This window comes from Hyposmocoma kahamanoa, unplaced genomic scaffold (genome assembly GCF_003589595.1).
Source record: "Hyposmocoma kahamanoa isolate Upper Pololo Valley unplaced genomic scaffold, ASM358959v1 181, whole genome shotgun sequence".
Classification (NCBI taxonomy): Eukaryota; Metazoa; Arthropoda; class Insecta; order Lepidoptera; family Cosmopterigidae; genus Hyposmocoma; species Hyposmocoma kahamanoa.
In genome coordinates, this window is record NW_020653712.1 from 1,651,965 (window position 1) to 1,661,365 (window position 9,401).

General features: G+C 35.8%; 1 protein-coding gene across 1 annotated transcript in view; it reads right to left on the minus strand.

Moving 5' to 3' along the window:
• Positions 1–244: 244 nt before the first annotated feature.
• The window catches only part of LOC113226078 (UDP-glucuronosyltransferase 2B2-like), a 32,353-nt gene continuing 23,196 nt past the window's right edge, over positions 245–9,401 (minus strand). The window contains exons 10-14 of the mRNA XM_026458596.1: positions 8,493–8,709; positions 5,885–6,104; positions 3,274–3,493; positions 2,198–2,301; positions 245–499 (exon numbers count right to left, since the gene is read on the minus strand). Coding sequence (XP_026314381.1) covers positions 288–499; positions 2,198–2,301; positions 3,274–3,493; positions 5,885–6,104; positions 8,493–8,709 — 973 coding nt within the window. The 3' untranslated portion in view covers positions 245–287. The remainder of the gene's footprint in view (positions 500–2,197; positions 2,302–3,273; positions 3,494–5,884; positions 6,105–8,492; positions 8,710–9,401) is intronic.

Here is a 9,401-nt window from a genome sequence, read left to right on the forward strand (position 1 = left end):
TATGGCTTCGATTGGATTTTCACGTTACCGAGGTTACGACAATAATTTGGTTTGTTACATGAGCATAAAAAAGAAAACTTTAGGCTAACCGAAGCAAAGAATTAATGAATGCGAAAGCGAAAAAGTAAGAAAAACTTGAATGTTATTATATGTTATTTTTGTGTAAGTCTTAGTTTTGTTGGAGTATTTGGAGCGTAGCCATGGCGATACACAATTTTCTTAAAGACGTTTCTTTAATAACATTTTTTATTTCTAGTTAAAAGAGTTTAAATTTACATCTCAATGTGTTATTGCACCTTCTTCTTACGCCCAGCATTTGATTTATTGTTTTCTAACGAAGGTTTCTGCACCTCCTGTTTCTTTCTGCACATCATACTACAAACTTTCCGTATTATTTTCTTCAACCCGTACAGTACTAATACAAGGAATGCCACCTGGTCCAGCATCCACCTTTCGTACCATTTGTACAAATACGTCGCTGAACGAAGGTGGTAGGCTCCTGTGAAAATTACAATGGTTAGTATGCTAATAATAATATATAGTTCTGCCACGACCAGAGTTTGGAGTACCAACTAAGCTACAGGTCGTGTTTACTAAGTTGACGAATTTCTTTTATGTCTCTGATAGATTATTGACACCGTAGCGACATCTGTGAGAGATTTTATAAACCATCTCACTCAGCCGATAACTTTCCAATTACCACAAGCTGATGTTGATGTCGCTTTTTAACCGACTTGAAAAAAAGAGGAGCCGGTTATAACGTTCGCTGTGTATGTTGTCCGATTTCTTCGGGCTTTTTTCTTCTCATTACTCGACCATGTCTGTAATGAGAAGAAAAAGGCCGGAGGATTTCATTTTGGGGCATTATAGTCAAATACTACAAGTTAGTCTGCATGCAATCATATTATATACTCGCAAATATAATGAAAAACATTGTATGTTTCTTGGGCGGTACGGGATCTTTGTTATTTTTATAATAACCAAGTAACGGGTCGCTCAAATCGTGCGCTGACGGTAATCTACATGCCTGTCCACAACAGTTGCAGTGCCACTCAGAGCTTTAAATCGCAAGAATCTGAGAGGCACTGCCAGTGCGCTCGTCATCCTGAGACATAAGTTGACAAGTCCCATGTGCCTGTAATTTCACGAGCACCCTTACCCTTCAAAACCGGAACACAGTAATGCTGACATTACTGCTTGGCGGCAGAAATAGGTAATGTAGCAGTATTTCCCTTGATAAACCCTTTGGTCCATCTTCGTAACTGTTTTTCATAACTAGTTACGAAAGAAGATTTTTCCTTCACTGTTTCGTAACCAGTTATTAAAAAGGAATATTTAATCCGTATTCAAAACTCCAAACTTATTCACAAGAAGCTCTACTGCTACCAAAAATTACGAACCTCGATTCCGAAAGCCCTGTCTTCGACTTCGGGCTTCTGATTGGGTCTCGTTCGTAATTCCTTATTTACCGCCCTTGACACATAATGTACTATTATTGTTCTATGAGTTTGTTGTTATATATTACAAAGAACAAACAAACACAAAGAAAAGGAAGCGAAGGACCACTGGAACCGAACACGCGACTGTTTGAGCGATAGCCCCGGTTCAAAGTCAAAGGATCATTTTATTCCTTATGTAAAATAAATTTGCCCTTGAAAACGTCACATTTAAGTTGCTGCTTTAAGCTACTGCTCGTCCACTACGCTGAGACGAACGAACAAGAAACTCTAGGGATTGCTCTGTTCAAATAAATATGCAATGGAATACACTTTGAATCAAATTTGTGTGGATTCTGGAGCCATGTCGTCTTGCCATACATCTTTATCTAACACGTAGTCTTCAATTTTGCAATATGACTTTTCAATCAAAATATTTTTAATGTAAGTTTTAAACTTAGGAAATTTTAATCTTAATATATGCTCCGGAATCTTATTGTAAAAACGTATACAGGTCCCCATAAAAGAGTCGTTTAACTTGGTTAAACGAAATCGTGGTACCATGAGTTTGGACTTAGCTCTATGGTTAATATTATGGATATCTTATTTCTTATTGAAATTATGTATATTTCTATATTTCTGAGGCAAACAGTCGCTGGTTCGAGTCTAGTCGTATGAAAGGAATTTTCCCTTGAGTTTGTTTGATTTTTGTATCAAATTCCCTGTTTGTCAGGTCGTTTAAACACTCGCTACAGACTCACCTTTCGTTTCAATGGCTAGTTCGACGTAATGTGATATTAGTTGAGACGGTGGTGTAGGGCGGTTATTAAAGATTTTCGACAAATACTTCACTCGTGTGTGGTAGCTGGAATAATAAGAAAATAAAATACGTTACGATTGGAATTAATAAAATACGAAAGGCAGTCAATTTTTTTTATAACAGCTAGAATTCAAATTTTTCTCGTACTAATACGGTTCATTTTGCCTGGTTCGAGCATCAGAGACCCTGGCTTTATTTCAGAATTTATATTAAAGCCATTTTTAAAATGAATATCGTATAGTACACGTGTACTATTTAGCTCAGTTGATATAAAAATACAATGGTATATATAAAGTACTTATTGAATACAGCGGTTTTATTGTAAAATTTCGAGGTAAGTTTGCATATTTTTTCAAACGTCAAAATTTTAAGTAATCGTCTTTTCACACCATATACTAATCAGTGCATATCCTCAATTTTACTATAAATTTTTTCCAAATTGATTGATTCAACACGTTCACTGTTATGCGAAATCAAACAAAGCCATTTGAGGTTGAATAGACTCTTAAAACCTTCTTCCGAAGAAGAAATTAAATACAATTATATAGATTGTATAATTTTTAAACAAAACGCATAATATACATACAATATGGTACAATGGAAATGTGAAGATACCATTTTTACTTGGTTACTTACCTACGATGAAACTGAGAAACTTGTAACCTTCACGTTGTTCACGTAGTGTTCATATAAAAACTTTATTTTTTGGGCATATTCTGTTATTTTTGTAAACAGTTTTGTTTATATACATTAACATTTTGCACCTCGAATTACGTGAAAAAAATAAAGAAACACAAAACAAAAATTGAAAAAAAAAAACAAAACATACGAATTTTGTGAACAATAAAACAAAAGAAAAACAGAACAGGTCCAAAAAGTTCTAAGGTTTCTAAGGAGTTCTAAGGTACAAGACTTTCCCAGTTTACGCTCCTGTCTCACACAACGCCTTGTACCTACGCTGTGAACCCTTACTTTTAAAATTTTTTTGTGGGAGAAAATAAACAAAAATTAGCTCACCTGTTGTTGTTTAACATTTCTGTCAGAAGTATCTCCAACTTTGGAGCAAATTCTGGTTCATATGGCACCACACGTGCATACCCAGCTCGCTCAGCTTGCCGAGCATTGGCGGGCTGATCCCCAGCCACGGGTACGGCGAGAAGAGGGACTCCATAGTGGATTGCTTCGATTGTGCTAAGGCCGCCGCAATGGGTTATGAAGAGACGGACGTTAGGGTGCGCTGAAATTTTAATAAAATGACGATCCATACGTTATATAAAACTGAGTTACACGATCATTACGCCAAAGAAAATTATTCGAAATTAGTTTTCAAATCAAAAAATGCGCAGAGTGCGACAAAGCTCAAACAGAGTTCTTAAAATGACATAGATGGGACTCCGATCTGCTTGCTACGTTCACCGAACTTCACGTCCTGGGTTCGGTGAACTTAGCAGGTATCATGTAATCATTTCATTCATGTAACCATGTAATTATTTCATTCATGCATTCATTCATTTTAAATTCTTTATTTTTATTGTGTAACTTTTTTTTGTTGATAAGCTAGAGGACGTCTTTAAGCCCAAAGTCCCACAGTGCCTGAAGACCAAGGTCCATAATAAATGTGTCTTACCGATCCTCAACTTCATTGCGGAAAGAAAGAAAAGAAAAGAAATTTAAAAACACACAAATTATTATTAATATATATTCTTCATATTTACATTACAATTAGTGTTGGTATTGGTATTGGTGCAACGGGCTGGTTTCCGCAACTCGACGTCGAGGCGCCTATTTTGCAATTTAATTTAATTTAATTTAATTTAATTAGTGGTATTACGAGAATTAATTAATCATTTAAATATTATTTCAATGAGTAAAAACATTTTTTAAAAAGAAATTGCTTTAAGACTTTGTTTAAAAAAAAAGTTCACTTTTTAATTGGTCACATTTATTTATTTGTTTGTTTTTAAAAACACTTAAGCTATCATGACATAATTTGTTACGAATTTTTATTATCATTGAATATATCGTGTACGGACGTCGAAATTCGAGGTAAAGCGATGGTCCATGACGTGGGTAATGGCATCACCAGGTTAAGGTGGAGCTGGGCGGGACATTTGGCTAGACGAGAAGATGGACAGTGGACCAAAGCAGTCACGAAATGGTGGTCAAGAGGAGCAAAAAGGCAGACCACCAGCCCGATGGCGATGTACTAACGATATCGTTAGTTTCACGGGATCGCGCTGGATGCGAATGGCGCAAGATCGCAAATATTGTCTCAATAAAGAAGAGGCCTATGCTCAGCAGTCGGTTGATGTTGGATGACATGATGATGATGATGTACTTTTGTACTAACAGTAGAATACTAACAAAATGGACTGTAATTTGTCTGCATTAAGTTAATTTACTGCGTCTGTGGCCGAACGGTTACCAGGCCGGACTGCCATGCAGAGGTCCCAGGTTGGATTCCCAGGCCGGTAGAAAAAACCATAACCACGTTTTCAGAATATTGAAAATTTTATTATAGTAATTAAATCCGGAAAAATAGTTCCATTTCCTATGTGTAACAATCGCGAAAACCTAAGAACTCGATATTGTTTCATAATATTTCAGCTACGCATCGTTAGGGTAAGTTCCGATAAGTCAAACACGTTAACTAATTTTTAACTGTTTTTAAAAGATAATTTTGTGCTATTTAAAATGGTTATTTCACCATTTGTCACTTATTCGCGTTTTAGTAAGTGGACGGCAGAAATATTTCTCCGGGCCCGGGAATGGGAAGAAAAAGTTTATCTTCGGATGCGTTCTGAATTTACACTTCATCAATTTACATTTTTGCTTGTACTTTTGTTTTCAGTGATTAAGTGATTATTGACATTATTTTAGTTCTTCGACGAATTAAAATAGTCTAATAAACACAATTAGTTATCACTGCCAATTTAATGTCAACAATTATAAGAATAAAATATACCAATGATTTTGTTTTAGTTCTGTTTTGTTCCGTTTTCTATTTTTTTTTGTCTTTTGTCTTTTATTGTGTCATTGTGGTAAACAAATAAATGTATTTTCTTTATTTCTTTCAATGGATTTATATTACATAAATAAGTAATGTACGACAAATCGCGTACTTGAACGTGTCATTTTTTTTATCGTAAGAAAAAGTTAGGCGCACCACTGTCCACGCTAGCGTGCAAAAAACGCTTTTGCGCGCAGATATCTAATAAGAAAGAAAGCCTTTCCAAGCTAGGGAGGTGAATACTAATTATTCAACAATAAAATACCTAACTTTAAACATAATTTTCATATGGAGATATTTCTCTTTAAGTAATTTTGGTTTTCATGTGAAGCCCCCTACAGTCATTAAATTCACTTTGATCCCAAAACTTGAAAATTGCCCAGCGCTTGAAACAACACGTCATACCGTCCGTTGCCCCGTCAGTCGCCATTGGGCGCTTGTCAACGTTGTATCTTTATCAAATATTCTCCGACTGTTCTTATTTTATTTATATTCGAGGGGCGATCCCTCACATCCCGCGTTAAAATACCTCGCCTTAATGAAAGCCAACAGAGCTGCTTGCCATCTGATGATGTACCGTTAGTTACTTTGGTAGTTGATGTAAAAGTTAGTGCTTACCTAAAATTCTAGGTTGTGGCCACCAGTTCCTAACGTGAATATTCTTAGGCAATCCCGTAGGCACAACGTCTAATTTCCACAGCACTGTCATTTTTAATGTTCCGAAAATTTGTACTAATTTATGAATAGTCTCTTCTGGGATTGCAGATGTTTTCAATATTGAGCCCATGCTGAAGTATATCACTCCTTGTGGAGAATTGTCAAGAAGTTCTTGAAGATCCTGTAAAAGAAACACAAACATAATGAAATTTATGGAAGTCTTCAAAGATTTGCCCAGCCGTATTGGACCAGCAATGCCTTATAGTAGTAATAGGGCTCTTTGTGAAAGCGTTCATCCATGGAAGTACTGCCACTTTACCTATTTTCGCCGCCAAGCAGTAATATCCTTCCGATACTGTACGACATTGTTTCACCGACCTCCTTGCTTTCATAGACCACTCTAGTTTGAATAGGTTTATTGTGTCTTTGTTTAAAGTTCATAACTTTAGTTTTGTCAAGATTTATAACTAGATCATTATATTTCAGCCATTCAATAATAGAGACCAAACTTGTATTTATATTTGTTTCATTGTCATAAATTACCGTACAATCATCCGCAAATAATATCATAGGGTCGTTAATTGATTTAGGAATGTCATTTATGTATATTAAGAATAGCAATGGTCCCAATACGCTACCTTAAGGTACTCTTTGACTTACTATTACCTGTGATGATGCATAAAACTTCTCAATTTTGTGTGTTGACTGAAGTCTATTTTTAAGGTAGGATTTTATTAGTTCCTAGGCGTTGCCTTTTACACCGTATACCCACAATTTATGCAAAAGCGTGTCATGATTTACATAATCAAATGCCTTGGTTAGATCCATGTATAATGATGAAACGGGCTGACCTCTGTCCATCCTAGAATATATTTTATCAAGTTATTCGTAGATAGCCAAATTCATGGAATTATTCTTTCGGAAGCCTTTCTGTTGGTCTATTAGTATATAATTTTTTTCTAGATATGAGTATAGGTTATTAAATATTAATTTTTCGAAAATCTTGGACATTACTGGAATTAAAGGAACTGACCTATAGTTCCCTAATTCGCCCTTATCACCTTATTTGTAGAGAGGTTTTATTACTGTCGTTTTTAACTCTCTTGGGAATATCCCATGTTCAATGCATTGCATACGATTCCGGAGCATGTATTAAGTTTACCATTTCCTAAGTTTAAAACTTACGTTAAAAGTGTTTTAGTTGAAAAGTCATATTACAAAATTGTAGACTACGTGTTAGATAAAGATGTATAGGAAAGACAACCTGAGTCTAGATTCATACATTTAAGTTTATTTGAAAAGAGCAATTCCTAGAGTTTCTTGCTTGTTCTTCTCAGGGAGGTCAGCGTAGTGAACGAGCAGTAGCTTAAAAAATGACGTTCTCAAGTGTAAAATTTTACCTATAAAATAAACGATTATTTGACTTTAACTTTGACTATGCTCCCATAAGGAGTTGTGCAAACAATTAACTAAGTTAGTTCGTCATAATTCATCAAGGGTTTAAAGATGCAAATATTTTAACTCTACCCCGTCAATTTATATTTGAAAGTAAGTATAATGTTCTTTTTCTGTAGCTAAATTGTGCTTGATTAAATTCTTTATGTATTTGTTACAAGATCGAGAGATTTGTTCGAAGATTTAGACGTTCTAGACGTTAGACGTACGACGTCTACAGCCTTTTGGGCCAGCATGTTGGTAAAATGCGAGGTCAGCCTAATGATTTGACAGTTGCCTTGGGTTTCGAATCTGTGCTCGATCCCTTGGGTTTTAGGAACAAGTCGTGTACCTGGTGGTTACCAACAAACCGACATAACAGTTGCAGTGCCACTCAGAGCTTTAAATCGCAAAGATCTTAGGGGCACAGCCACAGCGCCTGTCACCCTGAGACATGAGATGACAAGTCCCATGTGCTTGTAATTTCACCAGTGCCCTTACCCTTCCGAACTGGAACGAAGTACTGATAGTGGGATGTATGAAATGGGTTGATGACGAGTTGGTTACGGGTTAAGTTGGAGCCTAAAACTACAATTTTAGTATCCATAATGGACATAGTTATGCAAACTAGAACCAACCCACAAAATATCACTTTCGAGATAATTAGATTTTTGTAAAAACAGTGTGAAGAAATAAATAGGTAAGTTATTTGAGACAAACAACGTGAGTTATGTGTAGCATTGAGAATGATATAGGGAAACTATTATATTGTATAGCAATAAATAGAAAACATTATGATCTTTTTATTTAGTTAATGAGAACCATGTTCTAGTTTTCGTAATAAAAACGCTAATGATCTACATTACTTGAATACATGTGACATGGATCCATTTAGCATATTTTAAAATGCATGGTTCTCTTTAGCTTAAAAAGTTATTTATTTAGGGTTGGTACCCTGAAGGACTTTTATTTTCTCCGTTTTAGCTTGGCATATTGCCAGGATCTTTTGTGAGCGGGTAAAGGACACGTCTGGTGTTCTACCTAAATACATAACTCTTTTTCACTCGAGGTGTGAGTTGGTTCTTGTTTGCATAGCTATGTCCCATTGAACTAATGTTAAGGTTTAAAAATTTACCTGAGGTAAGGGGACACCCTCATCAATGTGGAATCCAGCCACATTAATGACGTTAGGTGGCAAACTCTGCGCCGTAGCGATGGATGGATGAGAGTTGAGCATCAATATGGATATGTTGGAACAAGCAACCCCGATCGGGGGTAGCTCTATCCCTCTAGCTTGGGCTATGGGGGAGAAGTAAAATTCATAATAACTTGCATCTACAGCTGCATTGTACCTGAGAAGCATTAAATTTTAAGTTACAAGCTGGCGAAGCAATTACCTTCAAATAAGTAATATATAGACTCTTGATGTGAATGAAGCTTCTTGACATTGTCTTTTATTGGTCGAGTATTACTTATTTGACAGTAAGGGCGCGTTCACATTAGCCTCTGTTAGCCGCGCTGCAGCCACACTCGGTTGCATCATGGTTAGTGAGGTGTACATGTTAATTTTTCAAATTAACTATGATGGACGAAATTCGAGTTGAAGGATTTATAGAGAATGCTGAACAACACCTTGCAATATGGGATATCAGTTCCGCCAGTTATTCTAATCGACTGGAAAAAAGGCATGGGAAAATTTATGACTGCCTAAAATTTATAGACAATTTCGAAACTAAAGCTACAAATGAAAAAAACATAGCAGGTTGTGAGTAATTTTTAATATCTATACGTGAAGTGTGTGCCCCAAGAACTCTGACCCTCCTAATTACATTCCTTTTGGTTCTGAATACAAGTGTGAAGAATAGTGTTAATCAAACGTAAAAATCCCATAAAAACCCGTAAACTAGGCGAAAAATAGTTACAAATATAATATTACAAATCGAGTTTTGTAACTATTTAATGGTAGTATTCATTTTGATTATTTTGACAAAATAAAGGTAACGAACGGATTCTAAAGGTGCCTACGACATTGTCGATCAACAAC